This window comes from Gymnoscopelus microlampas (genome assembly GCF_963454915.1).
Source record: "Gymnoscopelus microlampas genome assembly, chromosome: 5".
Lineage (NCBI taxonomy): Eukaryota > Metazoa > Chordata > Actinopteri > Myctophiformes > Myctophidae > Gymnoscopelus > Gymnoscopelus microlampas.
In genome coordinates this window covers 49,956,644-49,980,276 of record NC_139942.1, presented here as the reverse complement: position 1 = coordinate 49,980,276, position 23,633 = coordinate 49,956,644, and the positions used below count along the sequence as shown (strand labels likewise).

At 41.7% G+C, this 23,633-nt stretch overlaps 1 protein-coding gene across 1 annotated transcript; it reads left to right on the top strand.

The window, feature by feature from the left end:
* Nucleotides 1-5,405: 5,405 nt before the first annotated feature.
* LOC311045157 (hydroxysteroid 11-beta-dehydrogenase 1-like protein) lies at nt 5,406-13,803 on the top strand (the record flags this gene model as incomplete). The annotated part of the gene is made up of 7 exons (XM_084056967.1): nt 5,406-5,490; nt 7,912-8,042; nt 8,658-8,769; nt 11,057-11,148; nt 11,754-11,847; nt 12,893-13,058; nt 13,626-13,803. 7 exons carry the CDS (start codon nt 5,406-5,408, stop codon nt 13,801-13,803), a joined length of 858 nt encoding a protein of 285 aa, XP_083913093.1.
* Between the last annotated feature and the right edge of the window lie 9,830 nt (nt 13,804-23,633).

The following is a 23,633-nucleotide window of genomic DNA, read 5'->3' as shown; positions in this document are numbered from 1 at the left end:
TCACTCCTATATTTTAGATTCTACGTTTATTCAAGCTGTAAGGTCCACTGACCTGCAGACAAAGCATTTGTATCTATTGGAAGGGCTCTGCGACCGAAACGGAGCTGGAGAAATGTTTAGTTTTCTTTTCTTTGTGTAATAATCAACACTCGTGTAAGTGCAACGTCGGAGCCCAAAATGGCGTCGACTTCTAAGTTACCCATCAAGCAAAGAGTTTTCAATGATGCGTATACTTATACCTCTTCTTGTTTTTTCTTTTTTGTAAGTTTTTTTATACACTATTTATCTGGAACATCTGATATTGCTGCTGCTGGTAATGCAAAAGCTTTGGTAAAAAAAAAAAAAAATAGCCTGTTTTGTTGAGATGATAAATGTCGTGTCATGAATCAGTCTCAGTTCTTCGTTAAGGATTTAAGAACTTAGTCATTTAATCAGTGCTACATTCATTATTAAAATTAATGATAATTAAAGATGAAAGATATAGGCATTGTTTTGGATGTGACAGTCTTAATTTGTCACTCAGCGAATTAGGTTGATGTTTTGGTCTGAGAAGACTTAATGTGAGAACAAGTTATTTTAATAATTATGTTAAGAGACCAGAAGCCGGCCAGCCGAAATCTGCTGGATTTCTGTTAAAAAATTATGAATGCAAAACGCAACGATTTTGTACATTATAACATTATTAATAATTCTGATATCATGATCGCTCATCGTTTGTGCTCTTACATCATGTACGGTATTGTATCATCTGATCGGTTCCAGACATTGTCTTCATTCATATTTTATTTGGGATTTACTATAAGTCTGTCTCTTGTACACTTTGCCAAAACTGTTGATGAAACATATTCAGACCTCACATTGTTATCATGCATATTGTGACCCTACAGGTGTGCTGTAACTTGTAAATATAATGTGAAACATTTGTAAGAACTTGAATCGAGCGTGTGAGCGTTATTTTATGTTCTACTTGTTGGAACACCGCTGTTTTCAAAGGGTGTCGAGTAGCATCATTTAATGATAACGCATGAATTTATAACCGTTGATAAGTGATAAATGATCACATCGTAGCTGGCAGGCAGAAACCATGAGATCCATGTTTGAACTTTACTACAGTGTCACACAAAAGTAGCAAAGATTGCCAATCTACAAGCTTGTAGTGTCACGTGTCGCATGAGCTTGTAGATCTGCTATTTTTGGGAAAAATGTGAAAGTGCGTGTGAGTTTTATAAATAACTACATTGGATCCATTTGGAACAGTCTCTTCATGGAATGAGCAACACAGCTAAACGTGTAGGTAGCGCCCCCCCCCCCCCCCCCCCCAACAATTTGCCAACGTCCCCGATATGCTTCTGTTGGTAATCACTCTCGTTTTGAGCGACCTGCCAGCACACACCTGCTGCCCGTGCAATAGGGCAAGTGGAAGCTGGTGTTCCGTTATGCAGAGTGACGGCATTATTTGGTATCAAACTTAGGACCAAGTTCTGTGAGACGGGTGAAGTCAAAAGGAAGACGACACCCTTGCTTCACGGAGGAACCATAGGCTTTCTTGCAGAGATTTACAGGCAGAACGTTACCACAGACAGATGTCAAAGTTTTCAGGACCCATGCCTAGGTGCCAGTCTCACACCTGTGACTGGCACACACCTGCCAGCAAATGGTTCCAGGGCTGACACCAAATAATGCTGACGCTCTGTAACGGAACACCAGCTTCCACTTGCCCTATTGCACGGGCCTTATCCCTAAGGGACAAACGTGGCATCTTTCCATGGGGGCAGTGTTGCTGCTTGGAGCATACGCAAACTCAACAAAGTTGCAGGTCCCATGCTCTGGTGCCAGCAGTTGTGTGCTGGCAGGTCGCTCAAAACCAGAGTGATTACCAACAGAAAGGGGATATTGGGGGATTTTGGCATATTTTGGGGGGGGGCACTACCTACACGTTTAGCTGCATTGCTCATTCCACGATTGCACGATCCTTACAAGTTATACCTCATTGTAAAGGTGACTAATCAACGATAAAAATCGTGTAAAATACAATACCAATCTGTATTACTGAAGTGGAGACATAATTGATCGAAGTTAAGTTTCCGAATTTTTTATCGCAGTTTAGTTCGATTTTGGAAATGTTCTTGAAACAAATACAGTCGTCAAGTTGCTTCCCAGCACTGTCACAAACTGCTATTACAATCTATTAGTCACTGAACAATATACAAGCCTGTTTTGGAGCAGATTATTTGATGACATACATTTGAATTAAGCATTGTTAAATGGATAAAACAAACATTAATATGCAATATGGCAATAATAATAATATAACCATTTCTGTTTTCTCTTGTCACTGGTGACAATCAAATGACCTTTGAGATTATATTCTCTGTGTAATCTATACAATGTCATTTAGATAAGGCCTTCTAATCTCAATAGGCTCTCACTAGTGATTGTGTCTGTGCTCTCTATAATGTCATAAAACTACATTTGATAGTTTGTGACAACTTTTTATTTATTTATAAAGAGATACAGCTGCACTGGGAGGATGATAATTTACCTCTTGTAAAGTAAAAAACACCGTTTCTCAAACAGTGGTCCAGGACTCATGTTTGGGTCACGGACCAAAGTAAATATCCCTCTTTTTTTGTTGTTGTTGTTTCTTACATTTTAAAACGTATATTTAAAAAGATTTAAAAAAAGTTTAAACCAAAAAATCAAGTCTTTCATAAATAAAACCAGAAAATCAAATAATTTCCATAAATTTAAAAATAAAAACAAAAGTTATCAGGCAATGTGTGATAATGGATGTGACATGTGACCTGGTCAATCAGAACATCCTTCAATTTGTTCTTCTATAAATGTAAGTGAAGAAAGTTGTATACCAGTAGAGAACTTGTCCCAAAGTGTAGTACCTCTTTATTTAAGGGAAAATTGACCATGACTATAGTACGCTGCTTGACACGGTGCATTCCCTGAGTCATGAGGTCACCTGCGGGGCCATTCCAGTGCTTAGTGGAACTTCAGCTATATTATGATCTTCCCATTGTTTTTCAGCTACCATATAACCCCTAGGGAAGATAACGGCAGCTGACCCCAATTAGTGCAAGTGTATCACACTCGCGTTCCTTTTATCACACAACCACCCTTCACCCAAATAAAGGCTTGTTATGTGCCAAGTATTTTTAGCACATTTTAACAAGCCTTTATTTGCCATTATACACGTTCACAGCTGAGGTGAGGTGAGGTTGGATAACCTTCGGCAATGACGTACGTGTGTGTGTGTGTGTGTGTGTGTGTGTGTGTGTGTGTGTGTGTGTGTGTGTGTGTGTGTGTGTGTGTGTGTGTGTGTGTGTGTGTGTGTGTGTGTGTGTGTGTGTGTGTGTGTGTGTGTGTGTGTGTGTGTGTGAATATATAACAAACCAACCATAAGGTGTGTACAGTAGGTTATTTATTGATGGCACTGCAGTTACTTGTGTGTGTGAGACATTGCATTCTAAAATATTCCCATACACAGGAAACAACAGTTCAGGTATTAATTGGAATGTAACACGATAGACTAATTGTGATAAAAACAAAGCACATTGAAAACAAATGATTTAATGAGCTGTAGAGGTAATCATGCAAACACTCATGGATGATGTTCAAAGAAAACATGTACCCATGGTGAACAACTGGTCAATTGACGTCCCCTTAATTAATTAATTAATTTCAACATTCAACTTCAATTTGCTTTCAACTTTACTGTCATAAGTTTACTGGTGTAAAAGGGTAAAGAATAGAAAAATAAATGAAAGTCAGATAAGAAGACACAATGTGAAATATACTGTACATAAAAGGCACATGGTCAAACTAGAAATAAAACGAGGCAGAAATGCTTCTTTTGCAACTATAGAGAAACACTTCAAGTAGATATAAATAGCAGAAGACAACTGAAGTGCTGAAGTAAGATTTTGCATTAACCTTTTTTCTATTGTAAATGGCCTTGCAACATAATAAATAACCACAGTTCACTGCACAGCCAGATAACACAACAGAGGCAAATGTTAAACTAGCTGCAATGAGGGCAGCCTGGTTCCTGTTCAGTACAGCTGATGTTTAAATTGCATTGCTAATCTACTTCTTTAATGTTGTTATAGAGGTTATAGACAGTGATGGAAAAAGTACTCAAGTTTTACTTAGTAAAAGTATCAATACCACTATGTAGAAATACTCTGTTACAAGTAAAAGTGCGGTATTCAAAGTGTTACATGAGTAAAAAATACGAAAGTATCGGCATCAAAATGTACTTAGAGTACCACAAGTAAAAGTACTCATTTTGCAGAATGTCCCATTTCACAGGCTTTCAAATGGCCGAAATGTATATAGGGCTGAAATAGGTAATGTATGTTTTGTCAAAATAATCAAAATCTACAAAGTAACTATTAACTAAAGTTTTCAAATAATTGTATTGGAGTAAAAGTGCAATAATTGCCTCTGAGATGTAGTGGAGTAGAAGTAATTGAAAATGGGAAATACTCCAATAAAAGAATACCTAAAAATTGTACTGAAGTACAGTACTTGAGTACGTATACTGAGTTGCTATCCACCACTGGCTGTGCTAGTTGAACACACAGCATCAGCACCACCTGCATCCAGGCGGGTTTCCTCTGACACACTGACATTAAACCCATTTCCTCTCTTTCAGTGTCTGTCTGCCACCAGAAACCTGATGCATCCTGTCTGTTAAAACCACTGGTTCTCGAGGCTATCGATTCAGGGGCTGGAGCCAAGTTACAATTTACCACCTGTAGGAGCTCTTTTAGGGCAGTTTTGAAGGAGGGTAAGGAGTTGCACTTTTTTATGCCTGTTGGTAGGGCATTCACACCAGAGGGAGCTCCACAAATCACGTTCAACACAGATTTGGCTCAAACAAGGGGTTACATTTGTTCTCCTGCTATGCCACCAAAATGTGGAAACGCCCTACCAACAGTCATAAAAAAGTGTGAATCCTTTCTCTCCTTCAAAACGGCTCTAAAAGAGTCCAAGAGACAGGTGGCTGCAATTCTGCAAAACACACATCAGGGTACACACATAATAACGGTATAAAGTCATGTGATTAGGGGACATTATCATAGCCTGCTCCGCCCATAGAGTTATAGGCTCCACCCCAGTGCAGGTAGTCCAGTCGCCCTGGGTCCATAATCCATTCACACTGATAGCAGGGCTGCTGTGCTGTCCTTAATAAACCAGCTATAAGCTGGAGAAGAAGCCACGAGGATCAACTGAATAAGGTGCAGTCTATGTGAAGTTGGGGATGATACATTGATACGTTGCCATTTCAGAATAAACTTCTACGTTGGACCTCATCATCGTCGGACCCTCTGCTCCGGACCAGAATCTGCAGAGATCCTTTTTAGTGACCAAGTGGTATACCAGCAGTCATGAAGGTCCCGGGGGGTTCAAAGATGCTGCTTGTACCTGCCATCGTTTTGTGGGCGTTCTGCTGGAGGGACACCTTTGACCCAGGTGAGAATGACTTTATATTTTGACGAGCAATGATATACTGGTGCAATCTGGTATTTAGGAGATACCTTTAACCCATTGAGGCCTGAGCTTCCGATTCTGCAAAATGTCTTCTAAATCCTAACAGTATTCTGAAAAAAGTATGTTTCTATATCGGTGGTTGATGTATTTGGCCGCGGACCCCCATCTCAAAATATTTTGTTCCAGGGACCCCCCCAGAAGCAAAGATTTGAGTTAATGTTTGCTTTAAAAGAATATATATTCAAATATTTGCACACATTTTCACGATTTTTCTAAAATAGCAGATCTTCAAGCTCATAGCGCGGCCCTCGGTGCCGCGCTATGAGCTTGTATATCTGCTATTTTTTAATAGCCAAAGTGTAAAATAATGCTTTTTTAGCTCAAATGAAAAAGTGACTCAGATGCGTTCCAGGTCTTAATGGGTTGAAGGAGCACTTCACCCATTTTCAACCTTATCTTCATATAATTCTTTGCTACTGTGTTTTTGTTGTATGACTTGTTGTGAAGTGCACAGAGACCCCTTGGGGTGATGTTGCACTATAAATACAAATAAACTGAACTGTAACTGAAGCTAATTGGTCCTCACTAATGGCCATTATAATCCAATCCTCTTTATTTATGGAGCACATTTAAAACAACAGTGTTGAACCAAAGTGCTGTACACTCAGTAAACAAATATATACTAAAGATACTAAGAGTAAAACAATAAACTAGAAAAAGTGCCCCACGGAGCACAGGTCTCCGCCAGGTCAGGTAGGTTATTGTGGGACAGTAATGTTGGGAATTCGCTTAGTTTAATGATACTGTGTACCGATTTGTGTGATGTTTGGACTAAAATCTGTAGGATTACTGTAAAAAAAATGTGTTTTGCAAAAATCAGCGTCCTGGTGGCGCTATAACAGGCCCAAATATTTGGGCCAGAGGTTCAGCTCTGGCACCCAGGGAGTGTGTGTGTGTGCACAGTTTCGCTGCGATCAAGCCAGTTACATGAAGATAGGTTGAAAATGGGTGAATTGGCCCTTTACATCAATGGCTTAAACTTACCTTATCAAGTTAGGCCTATCTGACAGAAGGTTATTTAGGTTAATGATTGACGTTAATAGGCAAACAGCAACAACCATCATTAAATAATAGAATGTTAATAATGTCAATATTTATAACAATATGCATATTGATCTGGTCAAAACAGTTAATAAGCATTTTGATCAAAGACCAATAGGTCTATATTTTGTTGTAATTTGTTGACTATTTCATCTTCAGGTCAGATATTATTAAAAAATATTTATTGTAGCCTATAGCTACTGATAACATAAATTATCATTATTGTTGTAAACATCAAATTGAGCATGATTGAAGCACGAATCGCGTGTATACAGTATGAATGTGTACCCTGAAGTAAAGCGTTTCTCCATTCATTTCACACCCTTTAGCCCGTGACATATTCATTTATAATTATCCCATTCTATCCGAACGCATCTGTGTCATTTTAGATTTCTTTGGCTATTCAAAAATAGCAGATCTACAAGCTCATAGCGCAGCACCGAGTGAAAAAACGTATGTTGCTATGTCAGTGGTTTTCAAACTTTTTAATGTCAAGGACCCCAAAATGTATATGTATTTGGCCGCGGACCCCCATCTCAAAATATATTGTTCCAGGGACCCCAAGAAGCAAAGATTTGAGTTACAAATGTTCGCTTTAAAAAAAAAGATATATTGAAAGATGTGCCAAAAAAAATCATGATTATTCAAAAATAGCAGATCTACTTTTGTTTTTTGACTTCTTGTTGTGCTATTGCTCTCATGTGCCTTGTTGTAACTTGTTTTACTTGATTGTTTTATTGCTTGCCACTGTATAGCACTTTGTAACTTTGTTTCGAAAAGTGCTTTATAAATAAAATGTACTTACTTACTTACTTACAAGCTCATACTGTAGCTATGAGCTTGTGACATCTGCATCTGTGTCATTTTAAGATTTCTTTGGCTATTCAAAAATAGCAGATATACAAGCTCATAGCGCGGCACCGAGTGCCGCGCTACGAGCTTGTAGATCTGCTATTTTTGTAAAATCATGAAAATTTGTGCAAATCTTTGAATATATATATATTTTTTAAAGCGTTAGGATTTAGAAAACATTTTTTTTAATCTGCCTCAGGTCTTAATGGGTTAACAGCCAAAAAAAATCTTAAAATGACACAGACGCCTTCCCGGATCGAGTGGGTTATTCCATGCAGAGCAGCGTAGAGAGAGACCCTCGCCTTTGATTGATGGACATAATAACTATAATACAGCATGATTTGTGTGATTTTTGTTCGGCAGCCGCACGCACACCCTGACATTTGACAACCTCTTCCTCCTCCCCTTCCCCTCCTCCTCCTCTCCCCTCCTCCTCCCCAAAATGCTCAGAGTCGGTGCGGGGTGCCAGGGTGCTGGTGACGGGTGCCAGCACGGGCATCGGAGAACAGTTGGCATACCATTACGCCAGGCTGGGCGCCCAGATTGTAATAACGGCGAGGAGGGAGCCTGCGTTGCAGAAGGTCTGTGAGCTCTCGAGATGTTGTGTTTGCCTGGTGGTGTGATCTATCATCTGCTGTGCACTTCCTCCTTCCTTCCCCCGTCTCTCTTTCACACTCCCAGTCTTCACCATCCATTCATTCATTTATTTATTCTGCTTCCCTTTTCTCTTTCTCTGAAAAGCCACCTGCACTTGACATGGTGGAATTCTGTTCCCTTCTTAAAGGGATAGTTCACCCCCAAAAAGATTTTTTTCCCCTATCGATTAGTCACCCCATGGAGACTTGAATTCATGGGTATTTTTTTAGTTTTTGTCTCATTCCTAAGACAATAATTTGATGACCGGCAGCGGTTCCGGTAGGAGACACAACGAGTCTCCTTTGTGTCTCTTACCGGAACCGCTGCCTGCCATGCCAAAAATGGGGATACTAGGTTGAAAGTGATTATTTGAGGCACAATAGTTGTTTGTCTAATCAGTGATAAACACACACACACACACACACACACACACACACACACACACACACACACACACACACACACACACACACACACACACACACACACACACACACACACACACACTCTCTATGTAAAGCCGTACGTCATTCATGTGTAATTCTGCTTCTGTCCTGTAGGTGGCAGAAAAATGCCAGACATTGGGGGCCCAGAAGATAGTGTATGTGACAGGGGACATGTCACTGACCTCTGACCCCGAGAAGGTGCTCAGTCAGGCTGTGGACCATCTGGGTACGTTCCAGTTCCTCCTCTCATGGAGTCAAAAAGCCCTGCTGCACATACTGTATAGGCCGGAAATGTGACAGATAGCAGATATACAAGCTCATAGCGCGGCACTATGAGCTTGTAGAGCTGCGATTTTTTAAAAGAAAATATTGAAAATTTGCATAAATCTTTTAATATATATCAACTTTTTTTTTTTTTAAGGCATTTTTGGGGGCTTTTATTTAACAGGACAGTAGGCTGTCAGGTAATAGGGAGAGAGATGGGGGGGTGACACACAGCAAAGGTTGTCAGGACTGGGAGTCGAACGCGCGACACACTGTCGCTGGATTTACCAGTGTATGTGGTATGCGCCTGGACCGCTAGGCCAGCAGGCGCCCCGATATATATAAACATTTTTAAGTAAAATCTTTGCTTTTGGGGGTCCCTGGAACAAAATATTTTGAGATGGGCGTCCGCGGCCAAATACATAATGTTGGGGGTCCTTGACATGAAAAAAAGTTTGTGAACCACTGATATATAGCAACATTTTAAAAAAAAACTGTTAGGATTTAGAAGACATTTGTAGAGTCCCCAGAAGCAAAGATTTGAGTTACAAATGTTCGCTTTAAATATATATATGTTCAAAGATTTGCTCAAATGTTCATGATTTTTCTAAAACAATAGCCCCAAAGTGACTTTTTCTGTCGATTAATCACACAAAGGAGATATTTTTTAGTTTTTGTCGCATTCCTAAGGCAATAATTTGATGACCGGCAGCGGCAAGGGTCCGTTTGTTTCCATTTGTACACTCTCAGAGTTACAGACCTGTCAGGGTCCATTAGGCTCTTATTTGTACACTGTCAGAGTTACAGACCCATAAGGGTCCATTTTGGAACCCCTTCAATCAAGGAACCCTGAGGGTCCCTGGACCCCCGCCACTCTGACCCTCACAGTGGACATTATGCTTTTCTCGGTACAACATGTCAGAATTATTCCGGGAAAAAAAGAAACTTCACCATCCATACTGTACATGTTGAGTGCTGCTAGTCAACAGCCTGCCCACTTGACGCGTTTGTTTTACGTTGCCTAGCAACACAAGCAATTCCTGGGTTTTATAAATGAAACGGCAGCAAGCCTCCAATCTGCAGAACAGCGGGGGGCGGGGGGGGGGGGGGGGGGTGAATGGGTGTGAGACCACCAGTGAGGCATTACTGTTCACCCTCCTTTTTCGCCAGGCTTTCTGTGTGTGTGTGTGAGGGGTTGTTGTTTTCTTCAGTACCAATTTAGAACAGGACCTGTAGCTCCATAACTTATTTCTGATTGGGAAGAACAGAGCAGTTGGTAAAGAGAATATATCATGATAATCATCGCTGTCGGGCAGAAATGTCCCTAACCTTTAACCCATTAAGACCAGGAACGCATCTGTGTCACTTTAATATTTCTGTGGCTATTCAAAAATCGTGAAAATGTTTTTTTTTAAGTGATTTTTTTAACTCACATTTTTGCTTCTGGGGGGTCCCTGGAAGTGGAACAACATATTTTGAGATGGGGGTCCAAATATATAATTTTGGGGTCCTTGACATGAAAAAGTTTGAAAACCACTGATATTACAGCAAAATACGTTTTTTCTTAGGATTTTTTTGTTAGGATTTAGAAGACATTTGTAGAATACCCAGAAGCAAAGATTTGAGTTAAAAAATGTTTGCTTACCACTGTACCACTATATATTCCAAGATTTGCGAACTAATTCCACGATTTTTTTTTTTTTTTTTAATAGCCTAAGAAACCTTAAAATGACACACAGATGCGTTCCCGGTCTTAATGGGTTAAGGGAATGGGAAAAAAAGAAACCTGTGTTCCATATGGATCTAGTGTAGTTATTATTATTCTTATAACTTACGGTCAAGTGGTTAATATTTATAAAACCCACAGAGAGATCTGTTTTTCAAAAAGTAGTGAAAATAGGAGATCTACATGCTCACGTGTCATAATGAACATAATACCACTAAGTATGGAGATTCAAGGTTTCTGCTCGACAGCGACAATATATGAATAATTGTAATTTTGTTGTATTAGAAGTAAGAATCTTATGTTTGGTTTTGACTCAGGACCGCATGGTTTCCTTTATTTTGTTGTGTATGTAAACATATAGGCAGATGATGTGAAGTCGTGTGTGTGTGTGTGTGTGTGTGTGTGTGTCTGTCTGTCTGTCTGTCTGTCTGTCTGTCTGTCTGTCTGTCTGTCTGTCTGTCTGTCTGTCTGTCTGTCTGTGTGTGTGTGTGTGTGTGTGTGTGTGTGTTCGTGTTCCTGTTAGGTGGGCTGGACGTTCTCGTCCTGAATCACATAGGAAGCACTCCGTTTGCCATGTGGGACAGAGATGGGGATCACGTCAGATCACTCATGCAGGTACAGTATGCTGAGGAACAATGTTTCCACATGCTAATTAGAAATTATATTTCTGTACGTTACCCCTTAAATTAAAGGACCGGTTGACCCATTTTCAACCTATTTTCACTGAATTGGTCCTCACCATTGGTCTACTCACTCTCAGAGGAGGGCTGTGGACCGTTCAGAAACCTGAAGTTTGGTCTTTTCACACAAATATTTCAAATTGTTTTATTTTATTTTTTCTAATGCGAGAACAATGACTTTTGTTATAGCATGCTACAGTAACTGTCAAGGAAGAGAAAATGTCTATTAGCTTGGATTCCCCATCGATGATGTCACTGGTAGTTTCTGAATTGTCCACAGCCCTCTTCTGAGACACAGACTGAGTAGACAAAAATGGTGCCATATTATCATGACCATTAGTGAGGATCAATTACATGAAGATAGGTTGAAAGTAGATTTTTTTCTGGGACTGGTTTGCTTATATAAGAAAAAGTACATTCAAATGATCTTATATTATTAAGTATGAACTGCCCCTCTAGTCTCCAACCACACATATGAGCTTATAGGTAACTTATAGTGCTTAGTTTTCATTGGTGTTTATTGTTTGTTCTCTCTTATAGGTCAATTTCCACAGTTATGTGAACATGGCGTCGGCTGCGTTGCCGGTACTGGAGCAGAGTTCTGGAAGCATCATCGTTGTGTCCTCTCTTCTGGGTGAGTTGACCACACAGAGACACTTCTCTTCTGGGTGAGTTGACCACACAGAGACACTTCTCTTCTGGGTGAGTTGACCACACAGAGACACTTCTCTTCTGGGTGAGCACTTTCCGTAGGACTTGCCCTAGCCCTGACGACCTTGCAGGCATATGCAAAGGTTAAAATTTAAACTAGATGGCATTTTATGTAGACAGATGCCAGGTTCATTTGTTGACCTGCATCCTATAGTTTGCATAGTTTCAATGTACAGATGATTTACTTCTTGATATTATACTGTTTAGACTGATGGTAGGTTCTTGGTTTACCTATGTCAATAAAAAATCGACTGATGCGCTTGGATACATCATCAGTGTTGTTTCCTGGAGTCACTGGGTGTTTCGGGTCTCACAACAGACGCCCTCCCTCCTCCAGGCGACCCGACCGAGGCTGATCAGACCCCGGCCTGTGTCCAAGTGACATGCTACTGCCCCCACTGTCTCTTGGGGGTATTTAGAGACAGTGCTAATTAGGGGGTCAGGGTTAGCCTGGCACTAGCCAGACCCATGCATGCTGTATTTACAGCCAGGCCAGGTCCGTTGAGATGTTGCAGCTGTTGGCGACACTAGGAGGCTCTAGGCACTGTGGGTATGATCCTAGATTACTAGTTCTATTTGATTTATTACCTCATGTTTACCCTGCTTATTGTATGGCTCTTTCCAGCTTTAAGAACAAAATGTATTTCTCAGGTTCAGGTTTCCATACTCTACGGCTTAGTTTCTCATAAGGTTCTGGGTTTGTTTCCATTACGCTACGGCTGGGTTTCACATAAGGTTCTCAGAGCCTAATTTGGGCCTTGCTCAGAACTGCATGGGGTTAACTCATAAATAACAACAAAAAAGCTAAACTAGCCGATCTAAAGGCCCACCACACGTCACAGCGGCATGGTGGACTTGTAGCCCTGAGGGACTCCGGTATGGGGTTTAGGTGGTTAAGTTATACCAGGAGTTATTTCTCATATACTGTAGCTGAACTCATGGCTCTATAACTGTGTTTTGATCCTCAGGTAAGATGACCACTCCCTTCACGGGTCCCTACTCGGCCACTAAGTTTGCGCTGAACGGATTCTTTGGCACGCTGCAGCACGAGCTGGTCATGCAGAGGAGCAACGTCTCTCTGACCATCAGCACCCTGGGCCTCATAGACACACAGTCTGCCATGGACAAAGTCAGGTCAGCCTCATAGCAGCGTTGATTTAGTCGATGACGAAAAATGTCAGTCGACTACCTTTTTTCACTGACGAAAACGAAATAAAAACTAATTAAAAACGAAGCTACGATGACTAAAACTATGACTAAATATACTGACAATTTTGTCAACAAATAAAAACTAGACTAAAATGTTTGGGAGGGACGACGTTGGAGTGTTTAGCTCTGCTCTTTATGCACATAAACTGTATTTAAATGTAGTTAAAGCCACAATCAGTGAGCATGACAACAAAATGTCATTTTATATAATATATTATTTTTTTAACAATATCTCTCAATTCTGTATGCCTTGTCATAATTTTCACAAATTGTCAAAAATGTTCATTATTTTTTACAAATTCCATTTTCAACAATTCAACAATTCAAAACCTCAAAGGTTTTTTCTTTTTCTTTTGAAAATAGCAGATCTACAAGCTCACAACGTGTCACAAGTTGGTCAATCTGCTCTTTTGAATAGCCCAAAAAAGGTGTAACATAGGACTGGAGTGGTTATGGTTAATGAAGGTGTGTTTTCTCTCCCTTCCCTTCCAGGGACTTCACCAGCATGACGGCCTACCCTGCCAGCGAAGCGGCCCTTCACCTCATCAAGGCCGGGGCCACGCAGCAGAAAGAGTCCTACTACCCTACATACACCTACTTCGCCTGCTTGTTCAGAGACTGGTTCCCCTTCTTCAGGGACCTGTGTATTCAAAACTCCTACACATACTGAACAATATATGATAACGTCTCTGTCGGGGTGGAAACCTTACCAAAACGTACTTACTTTTCAGGATTACAAATTCTAAAATATCAAAAGTAGCAGATTTATCTACAAGCTTCGCGGCGCGTTTCGAGCTACTTCAAGTAGGGCGTACATTTCTTTTGAAGGATTTTTTTGGGGGCTTTTAATGCCTTTTATTTAGAGAGGGATAGTGAAAGTAGGGTCACAGGAAATGGGGAGAGAGATGGGGGGTGACACAGCAAAGGTCGTCGGGAACGGGAGTCGAACCCGCGACACACTGTCAGGCTGGCATTGCAGCCTAGCGGGTGCCTGGGCCGGCATGCTACGGCCCAGGCCGTAAGGCGTTAATTTACGGAAATTAAACTCAAAAAAGGTAGAATACAGAGATAAGATTAAGATTTTTTTTGTGGCTTTTATTCCTTTATTGATAGGATAGTAGTCTGACAGGAAATGGGGAGAGAGATGGGGGGTGACATGTAGCAAAGGACATCGTGATCGGGACTCTAAACCTGTGACGTATTGAGGCTACTTTGGAGCTAGGTGCCTTGACCGCTACGCCAGTGGTCCAGGCCGCGATAAGAGGTTTCTGCCCGACAACAACAATATACAGTATATCTATGGTTTAACCACTGGTACCGCGGCGCTACCCATTGGCAGCATTTTTCAGTCGAGACGTGATGAGCTGCCGTGTAGCAGCCAGGCCTTTTTATTACGTTTTCAAAGCACAGAAGGTGTCGTCCATGCGGTAAAGCCGTTAATATATATGTTTTCTGGCGATCTACGAGGACTAAATGGGTCAGAAAACATTTGTAGCCGCTGAGAAGTCGTTAGTTAAGTGCAATGGAGCGTTAAGGCAGAAGCTACGATACTAGCTTCAGGGATCGCCACGCTTAATGGTGGTGGTTTGATGTCAGGGGGATAGCCTTGGAGCTGTATAGTCGTTCTAGAAGACTGGTTCTTCTCACCGAGGGGTCCGGGGAACCCCATGGGGGTCCTTGAGGGGGGTTCCAGGCCCAGCACTGGGTGAAAAGAGGGATAAATGGGCAACTTATGGGCGCACACAACAGGGTTTTTTTGTATGTCATTGGAAATTTACTGTTGAAAGAAATCTGCTGAGAAATGCCTCTATTTACATTTTGAATACAGTGATGGGAGGGGGGGGGGTGGTGGCTGAAAGTGTGATTTTCTGGCAGCGTACTTAAGTGGGACATTACTGGTGTTTGTGGGCCAGTAAATGTGAAGTTTTCTGGGCAGGCTTCTCTCACGTAAACACACAGTCATTTCACTGAAATTACATCTTTGTTTACATCTTGAATACATAACCGTAATCCTTGTTTTTGTTTTTTTTTCGCGCCGTGCAGGGGGTCCCCAAGCTCAATAGGAACCAAATGGTTCTGTAACTCCACAAGTGTGCCAATGGATCCACATGGACCCGTAATTTGGGTCCATCTGTATGGTTAAATTTAAATCAAAAAGGTTGAGAATCACTGTTAACCCATTCAATCCGGGAATCTGTGTCATTTTAGATTTTAGCTATAACCAGTATTTTTATACTTTGGCTATTCAAAAATAGCAGATCTACAAGCTCGTAGCATGGCACCGAGCTTGCACCGAGAACATTTGTGCAAATCTTTGAATACATATATATTTTTAAAACATTTTTTTTTACTCTTTACTCTTTTTTTTTTTTACTTCTGGGGGGTCCCCAGAACAACATATTTTGATGGGGATCGGCGGCCAAAAACATATCATTTTGGGGGTCCTTGTCTTGACAAGAAAAGGTTTGAGCACCACTGACATAGCAAAAATTAAGACAATTGTTGAGACATTTGACAGTTACAAATGTTCGCTTTTAAAATATATATATATATTCAAAGATTTGTACAAATTTTTTTTATCTAAAAAAATAGCCAAATAAATCTTAAAATGACAGAGATGCATTACCGGATTGAATGGGGAAGAAGGGAAGAAGGGATTTCCTTTCAGTTAGGTTTGAGCCACTCTGCTCATGTTGGCTCATTGGACATTCACAGACTGTACTCAACGGGGACACAATGTCTTTTTTAGGGGACATAATGTCATCGAACAGTGATAAGAGACAAAATGACAAGAGAGCTCAAAGCTGTTGAACAAAGTGTAATAATTACACTTCTGCATTGGTGTGCAAATCACAAGCTGTTATCTCTGCTCACTATCGCTCATGGCAACCCCCATTGATAAGACAATATTAACCCATTAAGAACCTGAGGCCGATTCTACAAATGTCAGTAGTCAGTAGTAGTAATCAGTAGTTCTCTTTTTTCACGCCAGGGACCCCCACAATGATATATCTTTGGCCGCGGACCCCCATCTGAAAATGTTTTGTGTTTTTCAAACTCATTTTTCAAACACATTTTTCAAACACATTTTCAAAATAGCAGATGTGCAAGCTCACAGCACGTCACAAAAACAAAACAAAAAAAAAACGTATATGTTGCTATTATATATACTGTAAAAAAATATAAAATGACACACATGCTTTCCCGGTTCCAATGGGTTAATAGTTGCATTCCTTTCAAAGGTTATTTGGTACCTTATCCCGTTGTCTTATCTGTCATATAATGTTATCTTGATATGTGCTCAGAGGTAGGAGGGGTCACCACGACTCAAATGTACTCACACTGTATCATAAAGGAGACAAATAGCTGCAATTACTGTAATTGTCGCCTGTGGCAACCACTAAATATTCCCTTTGGGGGGCAGCTGGGCAACAAACCAAAAGTGGCCATTTCTTATTTATTTTGTACATATTATGTCGATATTTTCGTGGACTGAAAGGATTTACCTCAACATGTATTTATTGCAATATGTTCCATTACATCACAGCACAGCATTTCCCCCTGTATTTAAATATGTGTCATAATGTATGTGTGTGTATCGGCTGTGTTTATACAGTAATTACGATTTTGGTCTTGCCTATTGCCTTGCTTTGATTCCAGTAATAGATGAGAATGTGTGCAGTCATGCTACATGGTTTTAAAAAGCCAGGCTCTGAATGTTAATGCCTTCTATTAAAAATTGTTTGACAAAGAGAAATCATGGCATATTCGGGGGAACTTTCTGTTCTGCTGTGGTGCATCCTTGAGAGACAGATGCCAAACTAAAGAAAAACACACACACAACCACTCTGTCTGAACCAAGAAGAGCCAGTGTGTACAATAAATTGTAGTGGCCGCCTGAAGAGCTCTGCATCGCGTCGAGAGGCAGACTGGGACTTGTTGTTTTCTGATCATTGCACACAACAAAATCACTAGTCTTCCACCCAGCACCAACACAACACAACACAACCCTCCAACATCTCATCTCCATCTCCAGCTCCTCTCTCTCTCGCGCCTTCTCTCCGCCTGCCTCTCTCTCTCGCTCGCTTCGCATCGACTACTTGAGCCTGTAAAGGGAGAGAGAAAAGGAAATAACCTTGGGTTATTATCGCTCAGCCTTGAAAAGATGCTGAAGAGCGTTGGCAGAAATTGGTTACTATTTATTTTTCTTGTCGTCGTTGTTGTTGGCTCTGCTGTGACGACAAAACACATGTAGTCTCCATGAGTGTGTTGTAGGGGACATGGTCATCACCATGAGTGTGTTGTAGGGGACATGGCCATCTCCATGAGTGTGTTGTAGGGGACATGGTCATCACCATGAGTGTGTTAGGGCAGTGGTTCTCAACCTTTTCAGGCCGTGACCCCCCCCCCCCCAAAATAATCACATTTGAACTGGGGACCCCCCATTTTGTTTGACTCCACAGATAAATATTGTGGAAAAAAGCAGATCTACAAGCTCACAACGCCTCTCGTTGAGAGGCGTTGTGAGCTTGTAGATCAGCTATTTTCTATATGTTTGCCTCTTTCCTATATTATTTGACAATTTGGCCAATGTATTATAGTTTGTTGAAGATTTTTTTGGGGGGGTATTAAAAATGTCTTAAAGGTCCTTACATTGTCACTTCACTATCATCTTGGGACAGGTTGGGAACCACTGTTTTAGGGGAACATGGTCATCCCCATTTCTGCATTTGGTACACAGTTAAAGCTACACTCTATAACTTTCCTCTTCTACCCCAGATTTGAACCTGCATGGTTTTCTGCACAAGTGCTGATTTTAGATGTATTTATTTATTTATTTGTTTTACCATTGAGCGAATAGAGCCTGCCTGCTTGCTCAGGGGATAAATTGAATCTTCTAAATGTGTGTCAGAATTCGTGTCAGATCCTGTGTCAAGGTGAGACATGACCTTTGACACGATCTAAATATCTCAATAGAAGAGCAGGGAGACAAAATACAACCATCCCAATTATACAAGTTATATTGTATCAACATACTCTACCATATACAGATTGGATAGAATTACATTTTATTCATTAAAAAATTACATCGTGCTGCTTTAAAATCAAGAGATTTAATTTAAGTCTAAAGAGTGTACAACTGGTAACTCAGGGAGTGTACAAATGTCACCAAATTGACCCAAAAGGGTCCATTTGGTGACATTTGTATACTCCCTGAGTTACCAGATTGTTAAATTAACACCATCCACCACATATATATGTATGAGTTCCAAACACTATATGCAATTCTCTCTCTCTCTCTCTCTCTCTCTCTCTCTCTCTCTCTCTCTCTCTCTCTCTCTCTCTCTCTCTCCAATCATTCTGCCCATTTCTCTCTGAAGCCTGTTGACATTCCATCCTCCCTTTGTTGTTCTAATGCCAACCTTTCAGCCCCCTCTCAGAAGAGGGGAGAGAGGAGGGGGAGGAGGAGGAGAGGGGAGCTGGGGGAAGGGAACGTGGCAGGGTTGCAATAAAAAAAAAGGCTTTTGCAAGAAGCACAAAAACCCAAACCAACCTTATGAGTTACACACAGTGATATATGAACTGAAGACCACTGCTTCTTCCAACTATTATAGTATTTTATAGGAGTTCAGATGATGCCGGTTTTGTTTGTTTTTTACAAAGATTTGGTCACAGCTGAATAACGTGTCAACAAACGGTGCATGCGTGGCACACACATGCACACACACGCGCACACACACACACACACACACACACACACACACACACGCGCACGCACGCGCGCACACACACACACACACACACACACACACACACACACACACACACACACACACACACACACACACACACACACACACACACACACACACACACACACAATGGGCGGAGAGTGAGAGAGACATTGACAGAGAGAGATTTTGATTGTTTTGTTCCACTTTTGCTTTTGGCAATGTAAACGTATGTTTTCTCGTGCCAATAAAGCCCCTTTGAATTTAAATTGAATTTAATTGAGAGAGAGAGAGAGAGAGAGAGAGAGAGAGAGAGAGAGAGAGAGAGAGAGAGAGAGAGAGAGACTTCCATCTCTAGATCTGAGCTGGTAGCTATGCAACTCGACTGGGAATCTGTGGAAGAGAGAGAGGGGGGGGGTTGAAGGGGGGGCAGTTAAGTAAGGGAAAGGCAGGAAGAGGAGAGACTGGGGGGGAAGGGTCCTCATCATACAGACAGCAGTAGCCTTCAACGGCTCCTTATTGGCAAATATAATATGGAAAAGAGGCGGAGTGTTTGTTTCATGAGCTCCACCGGTCTCTCAGAACATGGCTTGTCAAGAGGAGATTTAATTAGCAGCATTATAAACTCTATGGCATGTTCCTGTTGCTGTGAATCTCATTTAACTACACCGTGGTTTCATTCTCTGTTGGCAACATCTGACACTGACATGTGTGACACGTCATCAAAAACCCCTTCCTTTCTGCCGGAGCTATCACTTCAATTCAACCCGTGTAGGTGGTTGGTGTGTGTATGTAGCCTTACATTTGAACGCTTAAAGTGTGAAGGAAGGCGAATTATTTACATTTAGAATCACGGTGGTAGGCTTTAGTATAGGCTATTGAAAAGCAGAAGCATTGTGGTTGATAACACACGACTAAACAAGTTACCTTGAAATCCAATTTGATAACAGCTGGGGGGGAGGCATTTGAGGAGCATTGACCTCAATTTATATAGGCTATACTCCAGGTGTCGCTTGCCCACACGAACCGATCTTCAAGCTGACTAATGTCAGCTTGAAGATCGGTTCTTGTGGGCAAGCGACGCCGTCGTTAATAAGGCAGCGCTGGACCGTGGATCTGGCGTTGTACTTGGGGAGCTGTCCAGTGCTGAAATGACGCCCTGTTGTAAGAGCCTACTGTTTCTCCTATGTACTTGGGGAGCTGTCCAGTGCTGAAATGACGCCCTGTTTGTAACCTACTGTTTATTCCATGGCTCCTTCTCTCTATGTTGTAGCCTACTGTTTCTTCTATATGGCTCCATCGCTCCTCTCTCAGCCTACAGTTTCTTCTATTGCTCCATCTCTGTTGTAGCCTACTGTTTCTTCTATGGCTCCATCTCTCCTCTCTCATATACCTACTGTTATATCGCCTACTGTTTCTCATCATGGCCTACTGTTTCTTCTATGGCTCCATATCTCTCCTCTCTCAGCATCCCGCGGAAGAAAAATAAAACAAGCCACCTGTTGCTGCTGCACCAAAGTTTTGCTTTCACACGAGAATAATAAAAACCTCCCAGGCACACTAGTACTGATGTCTGACATAGTTTATACAACAATCGGAGTGATATCGTGATGACACGGCTAAATTATGGTTTTCTTCCCAATCACGACAATATGACGACCCAGGGAAGAAAAAAAAATCATGTTTTCATTATAGGCGAGGCAGGAAGAGGAAGATGAAGATGACATGGCATTTCATTTGATGATGATGCGCTCAGAATGTATTACGATTACATTTATTCTGGGTCCTTTTTATTTATAAACCATTTATTTTGCCTACTTATTTACCGTAGCCTACTATCGCGGATAGCCGGTGGTTGCAACGCATGGAGCGCGCTTTCTGTTTGTTCTGTGAAAAAGAACACGCGAGGACATTATTATAGAAGCTCTACATTAGCTGACATGATGTGTCCTCTGGCTAAATGAAACCCCCCAAAAAAGCCGAAAGAAAGATAAACTTGTCGACTTACCGCTTGGCAAATGGAGAGAAGAATATTATCAACAGGTGATTCCGTGGCATTGCTCGCTCGCTCTCTCTCTCTCTCTCTCTCTCTCTCTCTCTCTCTCTCTCTCTCTCTCTCTCTCTCTCTCTCTCTCTCTCTCTCTCTCTCTCTCCCCCCCGCCATGGAGCGGTTCTGATCATGTTACTAGGTAGGTCACAGAGGGACGGTCTGTTGGGTTTATATAGAGCCTCTAGGCCCAGAAGAACCCGAACAACAGGAAGGGGGTTGGGTCTGGGTCGGTGACGACTGCAGGAGACCAATTGTGATGCCATTCTTTTTTTCCTCCTCTCTCCTCCCTTGGATTTTCTAAAGGGTGCGGCCGTCCAAACCAGCCAAATTACACTGAATAAACATGACATGTTGGGGCTGCTACACTGTGAGAATCCTCAGTGTTCATGTGACTCCGAGAGGGTACAAACGGCACCAAGCGAAGCGAGGGTCCACTTGGTTCCGTTTGTACACTCTTGGAGTTACAAATTGATAGATTAACGGTTGTTTTGAGTACACATACAGAGGAAACGAACCTCTGACATAATTAAAGGCAGTCAGATGGAGAAATGTGATCAATGCATGCAGTGTTCATATAATTGTGTGATTTTTTTTGCCTTATCTTTATCAGAGCATGTTTTGTTATGCAAAAGTGGTGGACAGTAAACAAAGTAGATTTACTCGAGCTATTTGAACGGAGCTGTCCAGGGTGCTGGTGGCACAGAAACATTCTCTATTAGGCCAGTGGTTCTCAACCTGTGGGTCGGGGTCCCTATCAGGGTTGCCAGATCTGCTTAGTGCTTATTATAATTTCCCCGCAAGATTTTATTTGAAAATAGCCGATCTACAAGCTCACATCGCGACGCGTTGTGAGCTTGTAGATCTGCTATTTTCAAATAGCTGATGTATATGTTAAAGTGCTCATGTGGTCCATATAGTCGCTTCTTTTGGGCTGGTTTTCCTAGACCTGGTTGCTTGTTTCTCTCACAGAATCTGGCAACACTGGTCCCCATATGACAATTATGAGGACTTTTAAGACCTTTCTATTACCTCAAAAAGAAAAAGACCATTATTGCATCAAAAGTAATCGACAAACTATACTATAAAAACTGGTAAAACATTGGCCAAATTGTCAAATAATATAAGAAATATGCAAATATTGTGAAAGTAGCCATGAAGCTCACGATGCCTCACAAAGTGAGGTGTTGTGAGCTTTTAGATCTGCTATTTTCACAAGATGTATCTGTGGAACCTGAAAATGTAATGCTTCAACTCCTACAATTCCAAGTGCTTATCGAGGTGGGGGTCCCCAGTTCAAATATGATTATTTGGGGGGGGGGGGGGGGTCGCGGCCTCAAAAGGTTGAGAACCACTAGATTAGACTAGCTGGTCCTCAAGGTTTTTCAGGCCAAGGACCCCTTAGACCCCCCCCCTAACTTGGCTACTGTATAAAATTGTGATTAAACTGCAGATTACATGTTTTCATAGATTTCATAGATAGCTTCATATAGACTTGTTTGACAGCACTGTCATTGTGTAGCGTTGTGTTGGATTCATGTTGATGTGTATTTTCAGACATTGAACCACTTGAAACCCTCAATACTTAGAAAACTTGTATTTGGTCCACTCTTTTTTCCCCCTACACCAAACCACTTTGACGAAATTAGCCGCTCTACAAGCTCACACCGCATCCCAGCATGAGGCGTTGTGAGCTTGTAGATCTGCTATTGTCGGCTATTGTTCAGAATAGGGATGCTAGGGTTCAAGTGGTTCATGTAAAAAAAAAGTTCCTATCACACAAAGATTTGGTGGCCCCCTGCCCTGTTGTAACTCTGAGGATCCCCTAGGGGTCCCGGACCCCTGTTCAAGACCCCTGTATTAAGCTATAAGGTACAATTCAACCTTTTTTATTTTCAAGGATCCATAGTTTGATTTTGCGTTAGGCCATGGACCCCCATTTGACACCTCCTCAGTGTTAATTTAACTCTGAGAGTGTACAAGTGGAACCGAATGGACCCACACCACACCATTCTCAGAGTTACACACCTGCTTCATCTCTCTCTCAGTTAAGGGATCCTTGGTCTGAAAAATGATCCGTCACGGCAGTGGCGTTTGGTGGATTCTAACGTTGACCGGGCCAGGGGGGGGGGGACCGGTTTGACGGCTAAACTGGTTTCCTAATGGCCACTCATTAACAATTCGGCCGAATGCAAATGAGCCCCATTTGAAAACAACGGCCACTTTCTGTGGTCGGCTACAACAGAATAGGGTGAGGTGCTGCTAATGTTGATTTTTAGTTTTTTTCCCCTGGCGGATCTTGCCCCTACACAGAGGCAAGCTGGGTCTACAGACCGGGCCATGGCCTCGTTGGCCCCAATGACGATACGCGCCTGCGTCACGGCCCTCCATTCCATGACCTTTGGACTTTGACCATATTATGTTAGGTCAACTTTAGGACATTTATTTCCCTGTTTGGTTTATAGGTGTTTTGTTTTGTTTGCCTGGTTCATGTTTACTTGCTTCCGTGTTCAGTACAGCGGTCTTCAACAGGGGGTCTGGGACCCCTAGGGGGTCCTCAGAGCTACTATAGGGGGTCGGCTAAATCTTTGTGTGACAGGATGCTTTTTTGTCATTAGCCACTAGAACCCTAGCATCCCTATTCTGAGGGGGAACATTAGCCGAAAATAGCAGATCTACAAGCACGAGGCGTTTTGTTTTTTGGCTATTTTTGGCAAAGAG